The 27,150-nt window shown below is 41.7% G+C and overlaps 1 protein-coding gene across 7 annotated transcripts in view; it reads right to left on the bottom strand.

The window, feature by feature from the left end:
* MOCOS (molybdenum cofactor sulfurase) overlaps nt 1-27,150 on the bottom strand; it is a 57,608-nt gene that overhangs the window by 4,898 nt on the left and 25,560 nt on the right. For 3 of the 7 annotated variants that reach the window (XR_014297519.1, XR_014297521.1, XM_082667405.1), the window contains exons 9-14: nt 23,965-24,127; nt 14,575-14,653; nt 11,871-11,995; nt 7,198-7,303; nt 3,637-3,775; nt 2,166-2,311 (exon numbers count right to left, since the gene is read on the bottom strand). Coding sequence is in view for 3 of the 7 variants with exons in the window: in XM_082667405.1 (XP_082523531.1) it covers nt 2,166-2,311; nt 3,637-3,775; nt 7,198-7,303; nt 11,871-11,995; nt 14,575-14,653; nt 23,965-24,127 (758 nt within the window). In the remaining 4 variants the exon portion in view is untranslated. Of the gene's footprint in view, nt 1-2,165; nt 2,312-3,636; nt 3,776-7,197; nt 7,304-11,870; nt 11,996-14,574; nt 14,654-23,964; nt 24,128-27,150 lie in introns of those variants that run through there. The other 4 variants (XM_082667404.1, XM_082667406.1, XR_014297522.1 and 1 more) reach the window with 3 other exon arrangements.

Genomic DNA, 27,150 nt, shown 5'->3' with positions numbered 1-27,150 from the left:
TAATGCCTGCACAGGACAACACTGTATGGATGTATTGTACTTTATTTAATCAACTTCATTTTTATGGAGACACAGATGTAGAAAACAAACATATGGATACCAAGGGGGAAGGGGGGTGGGTGGGAGGAACTGGGAGTTTGGGATTGACATATATACATAATTGATACTATGTATAAAATAGATAACTAATGAGAACATATATACAGCACAGGGAACTCTACTTAATGCACTGTGGTGACCTAAATGGGAAGGAAATCCAAAAAAGAGGGGATATATGTGTATGTATAGCTGATTCATTTTGCTGTACAGTAGAAACTAACATAATATTGTAAATCAACTACACTTCAATAAAAATTAATTTTTAAAAACTTCCCTTTTGGGCTTCCCTGGTGGCGCAGTGGTTGGGAGTCCGCCTGCCGATGCAGGGGACACGGGTTCGTGCCCCAGTCAGGGAAGATCCCACATGCCGCGGAGCGGCTGGGCCCGTGAGCCATGGCCGCTGAGCCTGCGCGTCCGGAGCCTGTGCTCCGCAACGGGAGAGGCCACAACAGTAAGAGGCCCGCGTACCGCAAAAAAAAAAAAAAAAAAAACCTTCCCTTTTATGGATATTTAGGATGTTCTCCAATTTTTCATATTTATAAAGTATTGCAATGAGTAATTTTGTAAAATATCTTTGCATATTTGTCACAGTATTTTTTATGGAATAGATTTCTATGAGTGAAATTATTGGGTCAAAGGGCATGCATATTTTAACTTTCATTAATTGATGTTTATTAAGTAGCATGACCTAAAGAAAGCAAAGCATCTCAGAAAGGTGTTTTTAGAGTCCTTCTTGTATTCATGTACCCAGGTACCTTACAACTTACTTGTTACAAGGTAAGTTTCTGACAGTGATCCTGGTCTAGTTGTAGTGCTTTCTCTTTTCCTTCTTTTCTTCCTTTATTTCTCCCTCTCTCTATCTATCATATACTTAGTGCCTACTCTGTACCAGGCAGGATGTGTAAAAGCAGGTGCTTTTTTTTTTTTTGCGGTACGCGGGCCTCTCACGGCTGTGGCCTCTCCCGTTGCGGAGCACAGGCTCCGGACGCGCAGGCTCAGCGGCCATGGCTCACGGGCCCAGCCACTCCGCGGCATGTGGGATCTTCCCGGACCGGGGCACGAACCCGTGTCCCCTGCGTCGGCAGGGCGACTCTCAACCACTGCGCCACAAGGGAAGCCCTTTTTTTTTCTTTTTTAACATCTTTATTGGAGTATAATTGCTTTACAGTGGTGTGTTAGTTTCTGCTTTATAACAAAGTGAATCAGTTATACATATACATATGTTCCCATATCTCTTCCCTCTTGCATCTCCCTCCCTATCCCACCCCTCTAGGTGGTCACAAAGCACCAAGCTGATCTCCCTGTGCTATGCGGCTGCTTCCCACTACCTATCTATTTTACGTTTGGTAGTGTATATATGTCCATGCCACTCTCTCACTTTGTCACAGCTTACCCTTCCCCCTCCCCGTGTCCTCAAGTCCATGCTCTAGTAGGTCTGTGTCTTTATTCCCGTCTTACCTCTAGGTTCTTCATGACCTTTTTTTTTTTTTTCTTAGATTCCATATATATGTGTTAGCATACGGTATTTGTTTTTCTCTTTCTGACTTACTTTACTCTGTATGACAGACTCTACGTCCATCCACCTCACTACAAATAAATCAATTTCGTTTATTTTTATGGTTGAGTAATATTCCATTGTATATATGTGCCACATCTTCTTTATCCATTCACCTGTTGATGGACACTTAGGTTGCTTTCATGTCCTGGCTATTATAAATAGAGCTGCAATGAACATTTTGGTACATGACTCTTTTTGAACAACCCAATCCAAAAATGGGCAGAAGACCTAAATAGACATTTCTCCAAAGAAGATATACAGATTGCCAACAAACACATGAAAGAATGCTCAACATCATTAATCATTAGAGAAATGCAAATCAAAACTACAATGAGATATCATCTCACACCGGTCAGAATGGCCATCATCAAAAAATCTAGAAACAGTAAGTGCTGGAGAGGGTGTGGAGAAAAGGGAACCCTCTTGCACTGTTGGTGGGAATGCAAATTGGTACAGCCACTATGGAGAACAGTATGGAGGTTCCTTAAAAAACTAAAAATAGAATTACCATATGACCCAGCAATCCATTACTGGGCATGTACCCTGAGAGCAGGTGCTTTTATAGCAAGGCAGGGACACAGCAACAGAAAATGAAGAAGAGTCAGCCAGGATGGAGGATTGAGTGGAATGACAGAAGGCTGGTGCCAGAGAGGTCTGTGGAAGAGAAAAGAGATAATTCTTTCAAGGGGGAGCAGCTTCCAGGATAAGAGGAAGCTTGGAGAGTTAAATGGGTAACAAAGATCTTTTGGACATCTTTTTCTTCTATTGGTGCCACGCAGTTTATCCCTACCCCAAACCCCAGACCTCTGAAATCCTTCATTAAGGGTGAAATTATTGTTTACCGCTTTCCTGGAAGTTAGAGTGATGTTCCATTTGAGTGCAGTAGCCCTATTACAATCAGTTTATACAACTGGCTAATTACTGTTATTAAGATAATTTCATTCCCCACTGAAGAACTGGGGACATCCTGTGCAGATGACCCATCCTTCTGTCCCCAGCTATTCCATAGCTTTTCTGCCCATTCATTCCATCAGCAGTTTGGAGCACTTACTCTGGGTAAGGACTGTCCTAGACCCCAGAGGAACAGCAGGGACTAAACAGACTTGGTCCCCACCCTCGTATGCTCTGAAGAAATAAGGAGACACTGTGCAGAGTGTGACCTTGTGGTGGGTCAGGAACAACCTTTCCAAGGAGGTAACATCTGAGCTGAGACCCTATAGGAGCTGGAGGAAAAGTGCTCCATGTGGAATGGACAGCAGGGCTAAGGTGCTAAGGCAGGAAGCTTGGCTTGTTTAGGGAATGGAGAGAAGGTCTACAGGGCAGGCAGAAGGGGAGGGGTGATGAGCTCGGGGAGATGGGAGAGGCCGGAGGATCAGGTCTCGGGGGCCTTATCTGCCCTAAGGAGGAATGTAGATGTTAGCTGAAGACTTCAGGTTTGGGGAGCCCAAAGCCTGGGGAGGGAGGGCATCCTGGAGGCTTCGCCTCTAACTGCAAGCTGCCCCCCAGCTGCCAACGAGGCCAGAAGCGAGAGAGCATGGGGAGAAGGTACAGTCACCATGGGCACTGAAGGACCATGAGGCATCTGGGTCCTCCTCCACAAGCTCCAGACAGCGAGAAAATCCAGCAGGTTTCAGGAGGAGGACGTTCTCATAGACACAAGCATTCCAAGAAACAGAGTTGAAGCCTAGACACGGCAACAAAGTCTGTACCTTCATCACCTGTACGTTCTCTCTTCCCCACGTGAAACTGCTGCCCTCCTCGGAGGAAGGAGGGATGGATCATTCCAAGGGGCACCCCAGGATGCAGGTGTCACATACCCTTCTGCTGAGATTTTGTGGGTAAGAGTCAACGCCTGGTGGGGGTGGGGCACGTGATGGGGCATGGGATTCCCTGCTACCTGCTACCATCCCGGCCTAGGACTGAGGTCAATCCCCATTGGCAACCCTTGAGGAAGGATAATAGAACTCCTGGGAACTTACCTGGAAATGCAAGGAACCAACTGAAATTTCATCCCATTTCTCTTCTTCAAAAGCCCTTGTTCCACTGGTAATAATATTGGCACGGAAACGCGAGATGAGATTGTTCACTGGGAATAATTCTTCCTTTCCATTCTCATCACTGTTTAAGACATACCCAAAAGAGAAAAGGTGGGGAAGGGTGGACAACTGCACTATTGTAATAATTCAACATTTCTACCACTCGATGCCTGAGTTCATCAATTGTACTCTGGCCTGAGGCTTTGATGATCAGAACAAGCTTTTATCATGAGTGCAAGGCCAAGAGACTCACATCTGTTGGACAGACCTCCGTGATCTCCCTGAAATGTGGTCCCATCTCCATGGAGAAGCCCACAAGAGGCAGTGCAATGGGTGAGTAGATCTTTGCTGAAGAGATGAAGAACTTTGGAAACCAAGTGAACTGGGATCGAGTGAATAAACTTATGAGAAAATACCAATTCTACAGAGTCAGGACAAGGCATTTAAAGACTGTCAACAGGCTTAATTATCAAGGACCTAAAAAGTATCAAGAGCTCACACTCTTTTTGGATATTAGAACATCATAAAGCAACATAGAGTATACATGGGAGGTTTTAATATTTATTTCCTATAGAGAACCGATTGGTGGTTGCCAGGGGTGGGGAGAAGGGTGGGCAAAATGGGTGAAAGGGGTCAAAAGGTACAAACTTCCAGTTATAAAATAAACAAGTCATGGGGATGTAATGTATAGCATGGCAACTATAGTTAATAATACTGTATTGTCTAAAAAATGACTGTATTGCATATTTAAAAGGTATTAAGAGAATAAATCTTAAGTACTCATAAAAAGAAAAAAATTTTGCAGGACTTCCCTGGTGGTGCAGTGGTTAAGAATCCACCTGCCAGCGCAGGAGACGCGGGTTCAATCCCTGGTCCAGGAAGATCCCACATGCCCTGAAGCAACTAAGCCCATGCGCCACAACTACTGAGTCTGCACTCTAGAGCCCGCAAGTCACAACTACTGAGCCCATGTGCCACAACTACTGAAGCACACATGACTAGAGCCCGTGCTCCACAACAAAGACAAGCCACTGCAATGAGAAGCCTGAGCACCATAACAGAGTAGCCCCCGCTCTCTACAACTAGAGAAAGCCTGCGCATAGCAATGAAGACCCAACACAGGCAAAAATAAATAAATAAATAAATTTATTAAAAAAAGAAATAAACAATCTTTAAAAAAAAATTTCCAGCTATGTGTGATGACAGATGTTTACTAGACTTAACTGTGATCATTTCTCAGTATATACAAATATAGAATCATGTTGTACACCTGAAACTAATATAATGTTGCATGTCAATTGTATCTCGATTAAAAATTTTATTTCCTAGCTTCCATCCCGTTTGCAGTTTTAACTAAGCATATGCTATTTTTGTAATTCTTGTTTAAAATTTTTGTTTATTAGCACCAGTTACCATTAAACAGCTCCCTGCACCTCCATGCACGCCCTCCCCTAAGGTAAAAAAGCACTGAAAAAGCATCTGCAAACTTCAACAGAGGAACACACTGTATGATCCCATTAAATTGAGTTTAAGAAAAGGCGAAACTGTCTAGGGTGAAAGAAGGCATAATAGTGGCAACCTTCAGTGGGGTTGACCAAGAAGGGACATGAGGAAGGGGTCTATGGTTCTAGAAATGTTCTCTACTTGATCTGGATGGTGGTTACGTGGGTATATACATCTGTAAACATTCACTAAACTATGTACTTATGATTTTTGCACTTTGTTGTACTTTAATAAAAGTTTTTGAAGTTTGGAGGGAGGGAAATCCTTGAGCATGACTGGAATTTACCCTGGAGACAGAACTGAAAGACACTGGGGGAGAGTAAGGGGTCCCATGTCTGTATCTCAAAGCCCCTGGCATGTGAAAAGCCAGGGACCAGGATACCCAAGTCCAGCTTTGCCAGTAACTATGTGCAACACCCACAATCGATGAGGACTGCAGGGCCCTTGTGGGAAATGAGAGGGTTAGCACTTTCCAGTCCTAAAATCCTTTGATTCTGGATTTACCCTCCAGGTTATAAACAAACAAACAAACAAAACTCCCTTTGTGCTTTTTAATAGGGAAAGTTTTATGAAAAGCTACCATGGCCCGCATGGAGACAATATCATCCAGCAAATTTGAAAACAGAACCAGGGACGCTGTGTACTAACCACAGGCTGTTTCTCCTACCTTTGACCACCTGGCCTTCCTACCTCCTGCTTGTCAGCTCTGCACTAAACCAGGACTGCAGGAACCAGGGCTGCAGCAAGCCTGTCCCCACCTCCTCTCTTTCCACACCAAGAATCCCAGAAAACTGCAGACCTGCTCCTTCCAGGGCCCAGGGTACCTGAGGAAGGGGGTCACTCAGTACCGGGAAAACTCAGTGAACGCCCAGGGACCAGGCATCACACTTCAGCTCCTAAAGAGGGCAGCCTGGACCTCGGCAAGGGAACACTGTTGTGTGTTTTTGCCAATGACTATAAGCAGGAATTACTACAAACAGTCCATTTTGTAGTTTTTATTAAGCTATATGTGTACATGTTTGTGCATGTGCACACATGTGCCCAGGACCACAGGGCACGTGAGCGTCACAGGAGCCCCAGCTCATGGTGTTGACAGGTGTGGACCATGAATGATCTGCCGGTCCCAACTCTTACGTAAGAGCTGGGTGATTTTTCTTTTTTGCCCCAATTGTCTGATTATCTTGGGACTTCAATTTCCTCTGAAGGACAATGAGGGGGCTTGAACCAACCAAGACCCTTTCTAGAGCTGACTTTTCCAGGACCCTTGGGAGATCCCTGGGTGGGAGTGAGCAGGCAAGGGTGCTAGTTCTGTCTGATGATACAAACAAATAGTATCTACAATTACAACTTTAAAAGCTTTCATAACCACTCTTCTTTTCACTCAAAATGAGTGTGGAAGTAATGCAAGGCTCCTAGGGGCCAGGGGACAGTGGGAGAGTGGGCACCAAAAGTGGGTCCAGGGGGCTTCCCTGGTGGCGCAGTGGTTGAGAGTCCGCCTGCCGATGCAGGGGACACGGGTTCGTGCCCCGGTCTGGGAGGATCCCGCGTGTCGCGGAGCGGCTGGGCCTGTGAGCCATGGCCGCTGACCCTGCGCGTCCGGAGCCTGTGCTCCGCAACGGGAGAGGCCACGACAGTGAGAGGCCCGCGTACAGGAAAAAAAAAAAAAAAAAAAAAAAAAGTGGGTCCAATTGCTGGCGATTACATTCAACTAAATGTTTAAGAATTGAAATGATTAAAAATGAGGGTTGGGATTCTCCGCCAAGCATCCTGAGGGCATCAAGAAGGACATTGGAAGATAAAAGAGAACCCTCTAAAAGATTAAGGGAAACTGGCTTAAAAAGTTTTGTGACTTCTCTGGGCCTCAGTTTCTCAATGAAGGGTCTGGACTCATGATTCGCAGACCTTTTCTCCCTAGGGAGGTGACCAGCTCACTCCCAGGGGCAAGTAGTTACACCTGTCTGCTATTCCCAAGGTAAATAGCAAATAGTACAGGGATCTTACCTGGTGCTTAATTGCTGCTGAAGTTCCAAAACACTGGATCTGTTTATCAGCAGATACTGTGCCTCATTCACCAGAGAGAGGGTGGCTGTTGTACAAGCAGATTGATCTAAAAGTGATGGAGTATTTAAAAGAAGAGTTGCTGGAGAGGGAAACAACCTAAGTGTCCACTGATGGATAAATGGTTAAGGAAATGTGGTATACATACACAGTGGAATATTATTCAGCCATAAAAAAAAATGAAATCTCGCCATTTAACGACAACATGGATGGACCTTGAGGGTATTATGCTAAGTGAAAAGTCAGACAGAGAAAGTCCTATACTGTATAATCTCACTTAGATACGGAATCTAAAACAAAACAAAACAAGCTCATAGATCCAGAGAACAGACTGGTGGTTGCCAGAGGTGGGGGGGGGGGTGGCGGGGTTTGGCAAAATGGGTGAAGGTTAAAAGGTACGAACTTCCACTTATAAAATAAATAAGTCCTGGGGATGTAATGTCTAGTGTGGTGACTTCAGTTAATAATACTGTATTGCATATTTGAAAGTTCTCATCATAAGAAAAAAATTTGTAACTGTGTGATGATGGATATTAACTGGATTTATCGTGATGATCATTTTGCAATATATACAAGTGTCAAATTATTATGTTGTATGCCTGAAACTAATATAATGTTGTATGTCAATTATACCTAAATTTAAAAATTAAGATAAAATAAATTAGAAAAGAAGAGTTGCTTTCTTGGAATGCAAATGAATCATGCTTCCATTGACTTGCATTCTTTAAATTTAATTTTTATCTTATAATAGAGTGTAGTTGATTTACAATGTTGTGTTAGTTTCAGGTGTAAGCAAAGTGATTCAGCTATACGTATACATATATTCATTCTTTTTCAGATTCTTTTCCCATATAGGTTATTACAGAATATTGAGTAGAATTCCTGGCCTGATTAGTACTTGAATGGAAGACTTGCATTTTTAAATATTAGGGACTGTTTCTAAAGGGAAGAAAATGGTGCCCTGGAAATAAAAAATGTTCTAAGCATGGCTCAAACTTCTCAAAAACAGAAAGAACATAAGCTTCTAGAATATGCTGTTGATAATCTGGAAAAAAATAATAAAATGCTGAAGTTAAATTCTTCCAGCAAAGGAAACTTGGAGGCAACACTTAGAGGAGGAGAGATGGGGCTGCAGGGCGGAGGTGAGGAGGTGGCGGGGGTGGGGGGGGTGGGGGGGGCCCTTCCCCAAGCAAGAAGAAGGGCCTTGATGAGGGTCACAGGCCCAGTGAGATCTTCTGAATCTGGTCAGTGAATCTAGTCAGGGAGAAGCTGGGTTCTGCCCTCGGGCAAGTGTGTAATATTGACTTTAGAAATAAATAATACAAGTTTTAAAACTACTGAAAAGAAAAAGAAAAAAGAGTGGAAGAAAATATCAAGGGCCTCCAGAACTACTGCAGCCCATCACCCAGCTTCCAGCTCCCACTTTTTGGGCCATAGCTGTCTTTATACAAGATGTTGATGATAAAGGCTGGCCGGGCCAAAACCTAGTGAGCTGTCTCTGAACTAGGCCTGTGGACCCCAGAGTACCCGAGAATGGACACTTCCAAGAGAATCGCTTACAGATTCTCTATTTCCATGTCTTCTTTGCTAAAATGGCTCTGCCGGAGCAGTGAGGTGCAATCCCAGGCCCCTCCACAAAAGGCCCTTCTCACCCTTCACAGGGCAAATGGCGCATTGGCCCTGGGGGCTAAAAATCTCCAGGGTGGAAAACAAAAGACCAGTTCAAAACCCTGGGGTCTGTGCTGAGAAAATAAAAGTCTCTCAAGCTTGGGTGACTGATCCTCCTGTAGGTCAGATGGGTTCCATTTCTTTGCTAACCACAAAACTGCCGGAACTAATTAAGTTGTCAAGTGACAGATGATTAAAGTCATCTTGATGTTAGATCCCTGTGCCTCAGAAGAAAGGTTTGAGTGACAGCGCGTTAACCAAACACCTTCATCCCCAGCTGTTTACTGACTTAAATAAGATTCTTCAGAAGAGAACCAGTGCTGAACACCAGCTATTCTGATGATAGGTGACAGTCATTCATGGACGTGGGAATTAATCACAGGTGACCAGCCATCTCATTAAGAGATTCATTTTCCACTATTTTTTTCTCTTTATGTTTAATAACTATTTTTTGAAATTTATAATATACTTTTGTTGCTTTGATCAACTGTGTACTATTAAAAACTATGATAAGAACTCAACCTAGGAAAAATTTCCTAACACTGAGACTCTACAATCACAGGAAACTTTAAGAAATTTTATACATTTCAATTTATATATAATTTTAGTTTCAGATAAATATGATAGGGTGATCAAGGAAAGAGTTTCAAGCATAAAATATATAACACTAAGATAAAATTCCTTCAAGGAAGTGGAATGGAAATACAAGTTGAAGAAAGAAAATGAAAGAAAGAAAATTTCTGTACCTTAAAAAACAGTTTGTTTATACACATATTTTTAAGTTAATACTCATAAGACTCAAATCACTATGGTATTGAGACTCCACTGGTTTATATTTAAAAGGGCAATGTACAAGTTTTAATTTTAAATGACTACAGGCGTACATTGTTTTATTGCATTTCACTTTATCATGCCTCGCAAGTACTTCACAGGTATTAAGTTTTTTACAAATTGAATGTTTGTGGCAACACTGCATCGAGCAAATCCATTGCACCATTGTTCCAACTGCATTTGCTCACTTCATATCTCTGTGTTGCATTTTGGTAGTTCTCACAATATTTCAAACTTTTTCATTATTATATTTGTTATAGTGATCTGTGATCAGCGATCTCTGATGTTACTATGACTTGCTGAAGGCTCAGATAATGGTTAGAGTTTTTTAGCCAAAAAGTATTTCTAATTAAGTTATGCACACTGATTTTTAGACATAATGCTATTACATACTTAATAGATTACAATAGAGTGTAAACATAACTTTTATACGCACTGGGAAACCAAAACATTTTTGTGACTTGCTTTATTGAAATGGTCTGGAACGAACTCTCAGTATCTCCAAAGTAAGCCTGTATATTTGCAATATGCTGGAAATCACATCCTTTGCAACTTTTTTTTTTTTTAAATTTAGATGACAACGTAAAGAGGTAGTGTAGCTTTAAAAAATTTCTTCTAAGGTGTACCAACACAAAAATGTTCAAAGGCCTAGACCTAGACCATCAGAGACCTCTCCACCGTAAATGGCATCCTTGAAGTATAATATTCACAAGCTGACACTCCTGATCCTGTATCGAGCAGCCAACGGATTCATTCTGCTCCCACCTTTGCCTACCCAGGTCCCATCTCCCACTAGGACAGTCACTGCCACCTCCTGCCTGGACTCTTTGCTTCCTTCATTTCCCTCTCCCTTGCAGCCTCCACACCTCACCAGGGGTGTCTTTCTAATGCAAGCTGCATCATGAAACTCCCCAGGGTAGAATTCTTCAGTTCTTCAACCTGAAGACAGTGCTTACTTACTCCTCAGCAGCACATTCATCTCTTCTCTCTAGCTCTGCCCCATCACTCCCCTACCCATGTCTGACCCTCCTAAACCCTTCTCTGAACCCATGAAATGCCAAGCTCTGCCATGCTGCTCCTCAGTAATCTTCTTGCCTTTCTCTGCCTGGAACACTTCTACTCTCCTGTTAAGATGCAGCTCCAAACTCACCTCTTCCCTGAAGCCCACCATGACTCACTCCAGGTGTAGATCTACAAGCCAGTCCCCCAGGGAGCTAGTGACTAAGCCAGGTCATTCCTGCACAAACCAGTAATGTGGCAACTCTCCAGTCCATTCATTTATTCATCTGGTATTTACTGAGCAACTACTATGTGCCAGGTCTGTTCTAAGCCCTGAACAAAGCAGAGAAAAACCCCTCCGTCACAGAGCTTATGATCTAACAGAAGGAAGACAGAACATAAACAGGATAACTGAGTCAAATGCATGGCCTATAGGATGTGAAAAGTGCCACAGAGAAAAATAAAACAGGGAATGAGCTGGAGGTTCAGGTAGGGGCCCTGGTTCTAAGGAGGGCAGCCAGGCAAGGCTCCCCCGAGAAGGTGACATTTGAGCAGACACCTGAAAACTCTCTCTTTCTATATGGTACTGTTAGCTCAAAGTACTTTCTTCTCTGCTGTCTCATTTTACGCTCACAACAGCTTATGGCGGGAAAAACTGTCAAAACCCTTAAATCTAAGTAGATGACATGCCGTCACAATGTTCTGCCGTCGAGTTCTACAGAAGTTCAACACCAATGGGTTCAAGGATTTGCCAAGGTCTCAACAACTACTTGGTGTCAGGACCAAGACTAGAAGTCCAGATTTTCTTAGTATACAGCAAGCTACCAATGTTTTTCTTTAACAAAACTTAATTGTGCTTCTAAACATGCAGGACTGAGGCAGAGAGCTTGAGCAGAGGCTGCAAGCCCCCCTCGGCCTCCTCGGGCTCATCCTGGAGACCACACATGGGTCCTGCTGACCTGGGGGACACCACAGCACCCTTCTGCCAGAGGCTGACCCCCCCTACTTTCTGTTCATGAGCACGTTGCCCTGTCAATCCATTTTGTGGGCTGATTTTCGTGTCTGCAAGGGTTAAACCCAAGTGCCTGTCCCCTAAGAAGCAATCCGAAATGTGATACCTTTGCCTCGTTTCTTCCTTGCATTTCTTTGAAAGTCTGAACTTTGTCTGATCAAATGATATGGACGGCCAAAAAACGTTGACAACCAGCTTGAAATTTTTTCTCCACAGTCATAAGTATTTACCCTGGCAGAAAAAAAAAAAAAAAAAGGAAAGATGTTATGTAGTATTCCTTTAAATAACTGAAATAGCAAAAAGTTATGTAATATAATATTATATAATTAATATAATATAATATATAATATGAAAACATGAAGCCCCCAACAAGACAGAAATCTACAGTGACAAGTGTGCTTAGGAAGTCGCAATGAGATTCCCAAGGCACGGGAAGGCCTGGGATCTGGAGCTTATGCAAAGCTTTCAGATCAAATTAAAAGCTTTAGAAATTTCTCTTGAAAGACTTTGTTTATATTACTTACAGCCACTGAGAACCACAAAGCTTGGAATTTAAGAGCTTCCAGAGCATTATTTTGCTTTAAGAAGCTCCGGAACCCAGACCCGTGTCCTGGTTTTTTTACTATAGGCCTGACTGGAATATCTTCTCTCACGGCCATGCTGTAGGGACTGACGTGTTTGGTTTCTGAAAAGAACACTATGGCCATAAGTCACCGATATAAGTACATTTTTTGATCTTGTTTTTTAAAACTCTTCAAACTTCTAGAATTTTTAAATAGAATTTTAAATTTTTTAAAAATTATAATCTATACATCTCCAGAACTAATCATGCAAAATTGCTAATAACGTACATTGGGATTACAAGATAGATATTATTGAAAACTTATCCTAATTTTTACGGGAAAAATAGCTGCCTTTAGGATCTAGAAAGGAAAAGGAAGAATGAAACCTTGCTTTGTAGACATTCTCTCTGGTGCTTTGAGAGATGCACCTAGGTCCATTTTTCATCATATTGAGCACTTGTGGTTCTGAGTATGAGAAGCCTGACCTCTAGCTATCGAAAAGCTTTATTAACCAGAAAATGCCATTCCTCTCAGATGCAGCTAAATGAAATCTACAACCAGGGAAGAGCCTGATAAATAATTGCAGATACCCCTGGATAGCTATATTTCTCTCTATAAGAAGATTTGCTATAGTGACATGCAGAAATGTTTACCCCAAATTCATTGCCCTAATTGAAAATGTGCTATGATGAGTGTTTAAATCTGCACAAGAACTAACAAGAGGATGCAGAGTGTGCTCACCCCTTGGGCTCCAGGATGGGCCAGGGCCCATGATGCTCAATTGTATAGAGCACAATCTTCACGCTATCACCTTCCCACCTTTCCTGAGCATGTAGCCCTTCATCATCCCAGAGTGACCTGGGGCACTAACAACTTGAGTCCAATTTGGATGTAGCTTGAGTATTTGACATATCATCTCATGACTTACTTGTTTGCAGTGCAGAAGGAAATGTACTCTGACTCAGTGCTATGCATATCACCAACTACTGAGCACAAACATACCCACCAACTACTTTATTGTGTTAACTAATAGGCAATTCATTTTAAAAGACTTTTACTATATATAAATCCCTACTGAACTGTTAAGGGTTAACCATTTTAGTATTTGGGGGGTAAACTAGTTGGGGTATTAGATGCGCTGGGAACCCATCAGATAGGGGCCCACAATCAGAAAATTTGTATTCCACATGTTTTCAGGTTGAAATTAGATTTAGGTTAAAAGGGATGCAGAAATTTGATGTATTCAATAAATTGATTTGTAAATATTTACGATCAAGAAATAAAATGAAATCCTATAACACTCAACCTCATTTTCTATGTTTCCTAGAATTCAGCAGATGATTTACCATCAATAACTCAGATTAGGTAATAATCCACAACCATACGGAATATAATTGTTGAACTATCACTTGAAAGTTCTACAACCTGAGGGACATCTTGACACTCCCCTCAGCTTCCACATCCAATTCATCGGCGAGTTCAGGTTATTCTACCTCCAGAATATATTATATCTGATGCCCACCTGATTTTCTCTCTGACCCTGATCCAAGCCTCCATCTCATCTCACCTGTGTTACTAACACAGATGCTCAGCTGGCCTTCCCACTTGCACCTTTACCGTCTTCCAACTTTTCTACACCCACCAGCCAATTTTTTCAAGCTGTGAATCAGGTCCCTTGACTCACCACTCCCCTGCGGCCACCCCTCTGAGCTCCACCATGCCTCCTCCAAACTGTCCCCTGCCTCACCTCACCTCCCGCCACACCACACTGTTCCAGGGTCTACAGGAAGCAACACAGACAGTCCTGCTCTCTCGGGTTCGGCATTCTAGCAGGAGGGACTGAAGGTATATGTTGGGGAAAAGATTAATGAGAAGGAGAAGAATTCAGCAGAGCAAGTGGAGAGGGAGGGGCTGGCTCCTAGGGGAGGTCAGGTGGGCCCTCTGAGAAGGAGGCTTTTCAGCAGAGACCCGATGAGGTGAGGAAGTGAACCCTGCGGGGGTATAAACAGGGAAAGAGCATTCCAGGCAGAGGGAGCAGCAAGTGCAAAGTCCTAAGGAGGAAGCATGCTTAGTAGGTGTGAAGAAGAGCTAGGAGCCAGTGTGCTTGGAGTAGAGTGTGCGAGGGGGAAGCGGCAGCAGACTGGACAGAGGATGCAGCCGAGGACCGATGGCACAGGGCATTGCTCTCTTCCCCACTCTGAGCCGCCCTGCAGCTAGACCTGCGAATGTCACCTGCTGCAGCCTCACCTGTCCGCACAGACCTTGCTTTGGCAAATCTGAGCTGGGTTGCTGTTCTCCTCAAGTGGCACCACTATAGGTTCCATCCCTATTGAATAAAGGTTAGAGACAAATTTATCATCATGGAAAAAAAACATGTCCAAAAAAAAGTCCATTATCCTGAAATATACAAGAATTTTAATGACACTGGAAATTGGTTGAATCAAGTCAGTGGCTGAGTCTTGGAAATCTCTTTATAACACAGAGATTCTCTTCCTCATTATCGGTACCACCAACAGCGTGTGCATCGAGCAGCTTTGCCATGGAAGACTCTGCACTGGGGCAGTCACATCCACAGTCCCTGGAACACTACAAATTCCTCTGAATGCTTTCTCTACCTCTGCGTGACTCCACATCCTGACATCATTGCTCACTAGGCTACCTTAGATCCTCTAGAAATAGGCAGGCAGACATGAAGGCTCACTCTGTAAGGATGTCAGTATAGTGTCAATTCTCAGTAGCCCCTAGGAATCAGCATCAAATTGGATTCCTGCATCAATCATCATTATCACCAAGAAAAAAAAACCCAAAAAACTGTTATTATGTCAGTGGGGTTGGGAAGCCATTCTTTTCTAAAAAATTGTTACATACATCGTACATACAAAGGAGTGTTTAACATATATACATAGTGGTCTGAAGAATAATAAACGCTCATATACCCAGTACTCAGCTAAAGTGGTATTCATTCTTTCAATAGATTTAGAATAAAACATGTGGAAGAAACTAGAGAAAACTGATCCATGGCTACTGATGGGTGAAAGACCTTTGCTAAAGGCTGGAACGGCTGAGGGCCTCTGCCACTCTGCACTCCTTCTCATCCTTCGTGAGTCATTAAAAATATAGGGAACTGCATGAAGCCAAGACACCTGAGCGGAATTTGTGGCGGCTCCTACTCTGTGGACTCCTCCTGTGTGGCCCACCCGTGCCCTGCACCCTCTCAGCATTGCCGCCAGTCACACTGCTCACCGGCATGACCCAACCTGCCCCCAGCAAGCACACAGCAAGCACACCTGTATCCCTGCTCATGCTGGTCCTGCTTCATCACACACAGCACAGCAACGGGTACATCCATTCCTACTCACGAGCGTCAGATCATGACTGTTACCCAGACCCATGCCAAGCACGACAAGCCTTTCACCACAACAAAGACAGAGAAGTAACAATATGCGTAAGAGGTATTTCATCAGCTCTGTCCCCTGTTTGTCCATGTCTTATACAAGCATGACCAGTTCCACACTCCTGTCCCTGTGTGGGGAAGGCCAGAAGAGGCCTCATCCAGAAAGCTCCAGAAGTTTGGAGAGTGCTGTGCTGAGTGATTAGAGATGCTGCTGTGTCAAAAGGCTGTTCATGGGGCTTCCCTGGTGGCGCAGTGGTTGGGGGTCTGCCTGCCGATGCAGGGGACGCGGGTTCGTGCCCCGGTCCGGGAAGATCCCACATGCCGCGGAGCGGCTGGGCCCGTGAGCCGTGGCCGCTGGGCCTGTGCATCTGGAGACTGTGCTCCACGGCGGGAGAGGCCAAAGCAGTGAGAGGCCCACGTACCGCAAAAAAAAAAAAAAAAAAAAAAAGGCTGTTCATGGAAGGATGGGATTGCACCAGGTGTGCACCCACAGGGGAGAACAGTAAAGTGAGTCCTGGAACATTGGTTATGAGGAAGTAACCACAGCAGGGGGACAGCACGTGTACAAATGCACAGTGGAAATGCACCCCTGGGCTGCCAGCAGGAGGCCTGCACTCAGCCTCTTTCTACCCTTACCCAAGACTCTGCACAAAACATATATAATCATAAATATGGCCCTCAGCTGGCTTATAAAGGTCATCGCAGGCCTCTTGCTAAACAGGCAACCTAATCTGGGGTCCCCATATGGATTGAGCTCAAGGGCTGCCCCCAACAAAGTTCATGGGGATTGAGTTCATTCCGGATATACTAAGCCCTGTGCTTGTACAGCTCGGAGATACAGAGAAATAAAAGATTCCAACCTCTGGACTCAAGATACCTGAAATCTTTTGGAGTGACAAGTCATTTACATAAAACAATTATAATGCCTTGTTTTAATGTTTATTATTTAGGGCCAAAAGTTTGTCCTACCATACGTGTCCTGAAAAGGATGCCCTTCCTCCACCCACAGTGCTGGAAGTCCCTACAAGTGAGCAGAACATCTGATATACCACACCACCTCACAAAGTGCTGCTGATTTGGAGTGGAAGATATTTGGGTATTTGTTTTCGCTCTCTCTTATTCCTTATATTCTGGGATAAATCCTATTTAGTCATGACATACATTTTTATGCTTCAGAGAATAGAAAGAAGAGTAACCCATTCAACTCTTTTTGTATGTTAATATCCTGGGTATACAAATGTAAACAAGAAAAGTATAATAGAAGAGGGTAACATCTCAATTCAAAGAAATGGAAAGATATCCCATGCTCTTGAATTGGAAGAATTAATATTGTTAAAATGGCCATACTACCCAAAGTAATCTAAATATGTAATACGATCCCTATCAAATTACCCATGACATTTTTCACAAAACTAGAACAAATAATCCTAAAATTTATATGGAACCACAAAAGATCCAGAATTGCCAAAGAAATCCTGAGGAAAAAGAGCAAAGCTGGAGGGACTTCCCTTGTGATGCAGTGGTTAGGAATCCCGTTGCCAATGCAGGGGACATGGGTTTGATCCTTGGTCCGGGAAGATGCCACATGCCACAGAGCAACTGAGCCCATGTGCCACAGCTGCTGAGCCTGCACTCTGGAGCCTGTGAGTCACAATTACTGAGCCCACATGTCACAATTACTGAAGCCCGCACACCTAGAGCCTGTGATCCACAACAAGAGAAGCCACAGCAATGAGAGGTCCACACACTGCAACAAAGAGTAGCCTCTGCTTGCTACGACTAGAGAAAAACCCGTGCACAGCAACAAAGACCCAACACAGCCATAAATTAATTAATTAATTAATTTTTAAATAAAAGAACAAAGCTGGAGACATAACCCTCCTAGACTTCAGACAAAACTACAAAGCTACAGTAATCAAAACAGCACGGCATTGACATAAAAACAGACATATGGATCAATGGAACAGAATAAACAGCCCAGAAATAAACCTACACACCTACGGTCAATTAAACTTCAACAAAGGAGGCAAGAATATACGATGGAGAAAAACAGTCTCTTCAGCAAGTGGTGTTGGGAAAGCTGGACAGCCACATATAAATCAATGATGTTAGAACACACCCTCACACCATACACAAAAATAAACTCAAAATGGCTTAAAGACTTAAGCATAAGACATGACACCATAAAACTCCTAGAAGAGAACATAGGCAAAACATTCTCTGACATAAATCATACCAATGTTTTCATAAGTCAGTCTCCCAAGACAATAGAAATAAAAGCAAAAATAAACAAATGGGACCTCATCAAACTTACAAGCTTTTGCACAGCAAAGGAAACCATAAACAAAATGAAACAACTACCTACAGACTGGGAGAAAATATTTGCAAATGATGTGACCAACAGGGCTTAACTTCCAAAATATACAAACACCTCATATAGCTCAATAACAAAAAAGCAAACAACTCAGTCAAAAAATGGGCAGAAGACCTAAATAGACATTTCTCTAGAGAAGACACACAGATCAACAATAGGTGCATGAAAAGATGCGCAACAGCAATTAATTATTAGAGAATTGCAACTCAAAACTACAAAGAGGTACCACCTCACACCAGTCAGAATGGCTATCACTAAAAATATATATAAATAACAAATGCTGGAGAGGGTGTGGAGGAAAGGGAAACCTCCTCCACTGTTGATGGGAATATAAACTGGTGCAGCCACTATGGAGGCTCCTTAAAAAACTAAAAATAGAATTACCATATGATCCAGGAATCTCACTCCTAGGAATATATCCAGAAAAAACAATAATTCAAAAAGATACATGCACTCCAACATTCACTGCAGCACTATTTACAATAGCCAAGACATGGAAGCAATCTAAATGTTCATCAAGAGATGAGTGGATAAAGAAGATGTGGTATATATATGCAATGGAATATTACTCAGCCCTAAAAAAGAATGATATAATGCTATTTGCAGCAACATGGATGGACCTAGAGATTATCATACTAAGTGAAGTAAGTCAGACAGAGAAAGACAAATATCATACAATATCACTTATGTGTGGAATCTAAATAATGATACAAATGAACTTATTTACAAAAGAGAAACAGACTCACAGACATAGAAAACAAAGTTATGGTTAAAGAGGGGGATAAATTAGGAGTTTGAGATTAGCAGATACAAACAATTATATATAAAATACATAAACAACAAGGTCCTACTGCATAGCATAGGAAACTATATTCAGTATTTTGTAATAAACTATAATGGAAAACAATCTGAAAATGTATATACATATATATACTATACATATATACTATATATATATTTATAACTGAATCATTTTGCTTATACCAGAAACTAACAACATTGTAAATCAACTATACTTCAATAAAAAAAATTTTTTTAAAGAAGATAACTTCTCAATCTCACTAATAAGAATAGGTACAAAAATACCAATAAAATATTAGCAAACTAAATCCATCAATGTATCAAAAAATCATTGCCAAATAGTTTTTTTCTTTTCTCCAAGGATGCAAGGATAGTTCAGTACTAGACAATCGACTAATGTTAAGATATCACACTAATAGACTATAGGGAAAAAATATAACCAACAGATGCAGAAAGAGCATTTAGTAAGAACTATTAATCATGATAAAACTTTTGGCTAAATTTAAAAAAATACTTTAGCCTGGTAAAACAAATCTATTAAAAATGTACAGTAAATACAACTCTTATTTCTGAAATTTTAGAAGAATTTTATTCAAGTCAGTAATAAAAAAGGATATTTCCCATCACTGCTCCATGCAACAAGAAAAGAAGAAAAAAGAGGGCGTGAATAAAAATTGAAAAGGAAGATATGAAACCGTCATTATTAGAAGATGATATGCCTATTTATATAGAACATGCGAGAAAATCTTCAGACCAACTAATAAAACTAACAGGAATTCAGAAAAAGTACTGGGTAAAACACTGATATACAAAAGTCAACAGTGTTTCTATACTACAACAGTGTTTCTATACTACAAAAATAACCAGTTAAAATATTTAATAGAAAAAAAAGATAGTGCTCAAAATACTCAAATAAACAATTATATAACAAAAAGTGTGCAAAAATTTTCTGGAAAATAGTATTAAAATTATTTTAATAAATTATTATTAAAATTTTGGAGTAAAGAAATCTTCATGGAGAGAGGTACTATTTATATATAGAGGACTCAATATTATATGATATAAATTCTCCTGAAATTAATTTATAATATTACAATCAAAATATGATTACAAAATATGTAATTTTGCAATCAAAATCCCAATGAAAATAATAGAGAATGTCAGAATGGATAAAAAGCATGAGCCAACTGTATGCTGGATACAAGAAACTCACTTTGAATATGATATAGGCAGATTAAATGTAAAATGGAGCCATAAAGAAAATGAAAAGGAAGTCTACACAATGGGAGAAAATATTTGCAAATCTGATCTAAAAAGTGACTTATATTCAAATATATAAAGAATTCTTACAACTCAATAATTTAAAAATAAGTAAGCAAAGAATTTAAATAGATATTTTTCTGAAGAAGATACACACATGGACAATAAACACATAAAAAGATGGTCAATATCATTAGTCATTAGGGAAAAGCAAATCAAAACCATGTGAGGTACTGCTACACACCCATTAGGATGGATATTAAAAAAAACAACAATAGGGCTTCCCTGGTGACGCAGTGCTTGAGAGTCCGCCTGCCGATGCAGAGGACGTGGGTTCCTGCCCGGTCCGGGAAGATCCCATGTGCCGTGGAGCAGCTGGGCCTGTGGGCCATGGCCGCTGAGCCTGTGCGTCCGGAGCCTGTGCTCCGCAACGGGAGAGGCCACAACAGTGAGAGGCCCGCGTACCGGAAAAAAAAAAAAAAACAGAAAATAACAAGTGTTGAGGAAGATGTGGAGAAATTGGAAACTTCATATGTTGCTGGTGGGAATGTAAAATGGTGATGGAGTCACTTTGGAAATGCTAAACACAGAGTTACCATATGACCCAGCAATTCCATTCTTAGGTACATATCCAACAGAATTGAAAACATGTCCACACAAAAATTTATACATAAATGTTCACAGCAGCGTTATTCATAATAACCACAAATGGAAACAATCCAAATATCCACCAACTGATGAATGGATAAAAAAATATGGTATATCTATACAATGGAATATTATTCAACAATATGGATGACCCTTAAAAACATTATACTAAGTGAAAGAAGCCAGTCATATATTGTTGCCATTTATATGAAACATCCAGAATAGGCAACTCCATAGAAACAGATAGTAGATTAGTGGTTGCCAGAAGCCAGGGATAAGGTTGGGAATGGGGAGTGACTGCTAATGTGTATGGGGTTTCTCTTTGAGGGTGAGGCAAATGTTCTAAAATTGATGGTGGTGATGGTTGTACAACCTTGTGAATATACCAAACATATCATTGAATGGTACACTTTAAATTAATACATTTTATGGGATGTTACATAAATATCGATAAAGCTAGAAGAAATAAATATAAAGGTGGAAAATGATACACCATACAAACACTAACCACAAGAGAGCTGAACGGCTATATTCATATCAGACAAAGAATTTCACACTTCACATTTTGAAACAAAGAAAATGACCATGCATAAAGAGGAGCATTACTTAGGGAACAATTCACCAAGGAGACATAATAATACTAAGTGAAGCAAAAACTAAGAGAACTAAGGGGAAAATAGACAAACCCACAATTACAGTTGGGGACTTCAACACTCTTCTTTCAGTAAGCAGCAGAACTGGTAGCGAGTACATAAAAATTCAGCAAGTACAGAGAAAAACAGCAATACCATCAACCAACTGGTATAGAACTGACATCTATAGAACACTCCACCCAACAACAGGATACACATTCTTTTCAAGTGTATATGGAACACTCACGGCAATAAATAATATCCTTGGTCATAAACCAAACCTTAACAAATTTTAATTTAAAATCTATAAAGTATGTTCTCTCTTTTGGAGAGTTTAGTGGAATTAAACTGAAAATCAATAGCAGAATGAAAACAGAAACATCTCCAAATATATAGAAATTAACACACTTCTGTAATCCATGGGTCAAAATGAATATAAAGAGAACAGGTAAGGACATAAAAAGATGCTTAACATCATTAGCCAGTAGGGAAATGAAAATTAAAATCATGACGAGATTGGAGTTCCCTAGTGGCCTAGTAGTTAGGATTCCAGGCTTTGACGGTTGTGGCCTGGGTTCAATCCCTGGTCAAGGAACTGAGATCCCGCAAGACACATGGTATGGCCAAAAAAAAAAAAAAAAAATCATGATGACATGCCATTACACACCTATTAAAATAAATAAAACAAAAAATACCGACAATACCAAAAGCTGACAGAATGTGGAACAACTGGAACTCTCATACATTGCTGGCGGGAATGAAAAACGATTCGGTCATTCTAGAAAATGGTTTGGCAGCTTCTTTCAAAGGTAAACATATCCTTACCATATGACTCAGCAATCAACACCTAGTATTTATTCTAGAGAAATGAAAACTTGTGATCAACCAAAAACCTGCACATGAATGTTTAGAGCAGCTCTATTCATAACTGCTCAAAACTGGAAACAAGCCAAATGTCCTTTAACAGATGAATGGATGAACACACCCTAGTATATCCATACAATGGAATACTACGCAACAATAAAAAAAGAATAAACTACCGATTCATGCAGTAACTTAGATGGGACTTAAAGGTGTCATGCCGAGTGAAAGAAGCCAATGTCAGAAGGTCACATATTGTATATTCTATTTATATAACATTCGCAAAAAAATAAAACTATAGTGATAGAGAACAGATCTCTGATTGCCAGGTGTTAAGGGTGGGGAGAAGAGAGACTATAAAGGGTTAGCATGAGGGAGTTTTCTGGGGTGATGGAACTGTTTTGTACCTTGATGATGGGAGTGACTACACAAATCCGTGCATGTGTTAAAATTCATAGAGGGAACAAAAGGCCAAGAATAGCCAAGACAATCTGGAAGCATGAGGTAGGAGGACATGCCCTACCAGATATCAAAATTCATTCTATAGTTATTAACATTGGCTTATTGGTTCAAGAAAAAATAAACCACTGGAACAGAATAGAACACCTACAGCCAAGAAACATAATCATTGAATATATGGAAATGGGATATATCACAAAAGTACAGCTATAAGTTAGGAGGGAAATTGGAATATTCTATAAATGGTAGGTGGGGTGTGGAAGGAGAAGGAATGAGACCAAGGAGAAGTACATAGGGAATTTCAGCTATATCTGTAATGTTTTTAAGTATTAAAAGAAGGAGGAGGAGGAAGAGGTAGCAGAGGAGGGAGGAAGGAGGAGGGTAGTAGGAGGTAAGAGAAGTGGGAAGGAGTAGGGAGAGGAGGAGGAGAAATTGAGGCAAATGTGGCCAAATGAGAAGGTTTGTTAAAACTGGATGCTGTAAGTACGTATTATAGTATTCTCTATACTTGTGCTGTCCAACACTGTAGCCACTAGCCACATTTGGTAATTTAAATTAATTAGAATCACATAAAATTAAAATGTATTTCCAGCGTCCTGCTAGTCACATTTCATGCACTCAGTAGCCACATCTGATTGGTGGCTACCAAACTGGACAATGTAGATGTTGAACATTTCCATCATCATATAAGGGTCCACTGGACAGAGATGGCCTATGAATTTATATGTGTTAGTTCATAATAAAAATCCACAAGGGGGAATTCCCTGGCAGTCCAGGGGTTAGGACTCCACGCTTTCACCGCTGAGGACCCAGGTTCGATCCTGGTCTGGGAACTAAGACCCTGCAAGCCGTGCCGCCAAAAAAAAAAAAAAAAAAATCCACAAGGAAGAATCAAAGCTTGCAGAACATATGATGAGTGAAGGAATTAAAAGGAATGTAAGTAAAAGGACAACATATAATTTCAATATCTATATCTCTTTACTTTCTGATTGGACCGTCAGATCTTCACCTCTTCCCAAAAATCTGCCCCCAAAGAAATTCCAAAAATGCAAAAGGAACAAACTTTCCGTTGTCTCTTCTAGACATCATTTCACTTCCTTTTGGATTATTTTAATATTTGGTAAAGGAAGAGCCATGACTTTACTTTCCTATGAGAAAAAAAGCTACTCTTGACAGCTGCTTTGTAAAACTGAACCCAGTTTTCAGACCTTGGGCTTTGATGACCATGATCCTTCGCTGCAGGTCAATGAAGGGCTGGATCAGGCAGAGCCGGGGTTCCTGCTTCTGACTCAGGCAAACACCGTTGTGATTCACAACCATCCAGCTCCGGTCGTACAGCAGCCCTTGATTTCCTAGAGGCCACCTGGTCACCTAAACAAAAAGGTCAATGTATTTTAAGCCAGGGCTCCTCAAAAATCACCTTTGCATTTATTGCACAGCGGCTGTACTAAAGCAGAGGACTTCAGAAATTCAGCACAGACTCCTGAAGGAAAAAAGGGATGAAGAGAAGGAAGTAAAACAAAGGAGACAATGCAAAGGAGACTTTGGGGTTGAGATACCTTCCATTCACCCTCCAGATCCAGTTTGCACCCTTCTCCACTTCAACCTGCTTTTTAAGTAGGTAATGCGTGTGCACAGCACAACATTCTGGGAGCACAAGAGTGTACTTGAAAAGTAGGTCTCCGCCCCAGCCTGTGTCCCACTCCCCTCCCCAGCCTGTGTCCCACTCCCCTCCCCACAGGCCTCCACCTGCTTTCTGTGTGTCCTTCCACAGTGGTGGATGCCTGAACAGGCATATATCCTTGTACTACAGACTTATTGCACAAATTGTGGCTACACTGGAATGGTCCCTGAGTTGATCCACTTTAAGTGTGTAAGTTTTCCTCAATTCTTCATATTTCTACAAAATTAAAATACAAATTATGCCCAGTGCCCAGATCTTGCATTTAATACCATTCTCCAATAGAAAGAACCAGGATTCTTTGGAGAAATGGTTTATTCCAGGGCTGGGTCAGGGAATATACAAGATGAGCCAGGAGCACCCTGTAGTGCTAGAAAAGTAAGGAAGTGCTCAAAACACAAACTGATGGAGGTATGTCAAAGGGATGCAGGAGTCAACTGAAAGCATGCCCAATGGCCAAAACTGGAAAATACTGAATAGTAATAATAATAATAATAATGTAGTACTGAATTATAATCCAAAGTATAAAATAAATACCCATGAGTCCAAATAAATAAATAGAAAAAGTCAAATCCCTCATACAGAAGAATCCCAAATAATTGATGTAGGTGTTCCCTCCTCAAGAAGGTGGAGCGTAACTCCCTATAACTCCCTACCCCTTAAGTGTGGGCTACACTTAGTGACTTGCTTCCAAAGAGAACAGTATAGGAACAGAGTGGAGGGGAAATTTTACAGTGAAGAAACCTGGCAAATACCGGGTGCTCCAGGTTCATGTCAATAGTGGTAAGTCATGCTGACAGTACCCTAATATGATATGATGAGAATAGCCCTTTACTTCTGTGGTCCTACTTCCGAAACAAACCATAACCCCAGTCTAATCCTCAGAAAGACATCAGACAAACCCAAACTGATGGATATTCTTTTCTTTTTTTTAATTCGGTACGCTGGCCTCTGACTGCTGTGGCCTCTCCTGTTGCGGAGCACAGGCTCCGGATGCTCAGGCCCAGCAGCCACGGCTCACGGGCCCAGCCGCTCCACGGCATGCGGGATCTCCCCGGACCGGGGCACGAACCCGCGTCCCCCGCATCGGCAGGCGGACTCTCAACCACTGCGCCACCAGGGAAGCCCTACTGATGGATATTCTAAAAAATACCTGACGGATACTCCTCAAAACTATCAAGGTTATAAAAACAAGGAAAGTCTGAGAGACTGGTACAGCCCAGAGGAGCCTAGGGAGACACAAGGACTAAATGTCATAAGGTGTCCTGGATGGGATCTGGAACAGAAAAAGAACATTAGGGGAAACCTAATGAAATCTCAATAACATGGGACCAGGTCTTTACAGGAGTTTTGTCCGCAAGTTACACAAGTTGCTTACAGCGCGGCAGGTGCAGTAGTTCCACCCGTGAGGGCTCTTCTGGAGCCAGCTGTCTGTTAAAGAAGGGTGTAGGTGAAGCAATCCTTTTGAAATAGTATTACGATTAAGAGACCAACATTCGCACACTAATTGTGAATCAATTTCATCCTGTCATTTTCCTCTGAGCACTCAAATCAACTTCTCCAAGGAATCTGAAAACTTCAATTGGGGGTAATGAAGAAAGGAAAGCAATTTTTAATCTAGGGGCACTTTGGGGAGGGTTCTGCTGGGAAGGACCTGAGGGAAGACTGAGGCATCAGGGGAAGTGAAGGAGAGGAGCTGCGGGCCCCAGGGGGAGGGCGCAGCACTCAAGAAGAAACAGTGTCAAGGCAAACTGAAATCAAGCAAGGTAAGCCCTGTATCCAAGACGCAGAAACGTGGTGCAGTGGGGTGGGAGTGGGGAGGGTACTTGGAGGACTGACAAACCTGGGCTTAAATCTCACGTCAGCTAGTTATTAGCTTTGGACAACTAACCTTCCTGAGCCTTGCCTTTGTCATGTGTAAAATGGACGTTATTATCATTTCTCATAGGACTGAGTGAAAACTAAAACAAAATATAAAATGTAAAGCAACTGAAATATATCAGATGATCCACAGATGTTAATCCCTTTACCTCTGCCCTTCACTTGTCTTGTGCGTCAGACCTCTCCCCATAGACTACAGCTGCTTCTGCTAGTACAGCACTCAAGTTCAGCAGTCTATATAATTGTAGCTAGGCCCAGAAACCACCATTAAATCGTTATTTCTATAGGAGAACATGTTTTGAATTACAAATAACTTTTTAGAAGACAGTCTGTTATTGGGAGGCATTTCTCCATGGATTTCTCATTTCTGCATGTCTGTTCCAAGAAGCAGAAGTACTAACTGTCCTTTTGATCCAGACTACTTTTTCAAGGATGTTTGTATAGTGAACAGCTCTACAACCCTCTGGAACAGAGGGCAGGTTTGCCCACAGTCCGATATTATAAAGGTAATGGCTTCTCCCTGATCGAAGACTACACAGGTTGGCTGGCATCCTATTATGAAAGAGTCAGGTTTCCTGAGTTAGAGGTTTCTGAACATGAGCACGGCATCCACCTGGGCCCCTCTGGACCCTGTCTTGGGACCTGGGGCACAAAGAGAAGCAACACACCATGAAGCTCATGCTGCATGCTGGGTTGTGAGTAAGTCCTTTATCTCTGACCCAGGAATCTCATGTCTTCTGTCAGCATCCATGAAACTGTGGCAGGCTGTTTCTCAGACCCTTCACAGTTCTTCACACCCATCTGTTGGAACATGTCTATCGTTTACTGGCTT

Source organism: Grampus griseus, assembly GCF_964374135.1.
Source record: "Grampus griseus genome assembly, chromosome: 12".
NCBI lineage: Eukaryota > Metazoa > Chordata > Mammalia > Artiodactyla > Delphinidae > Grampus > Grampus griseus.
This window is presented reverse-complemented; position numbering and strand designations above follow the sequence as displayed.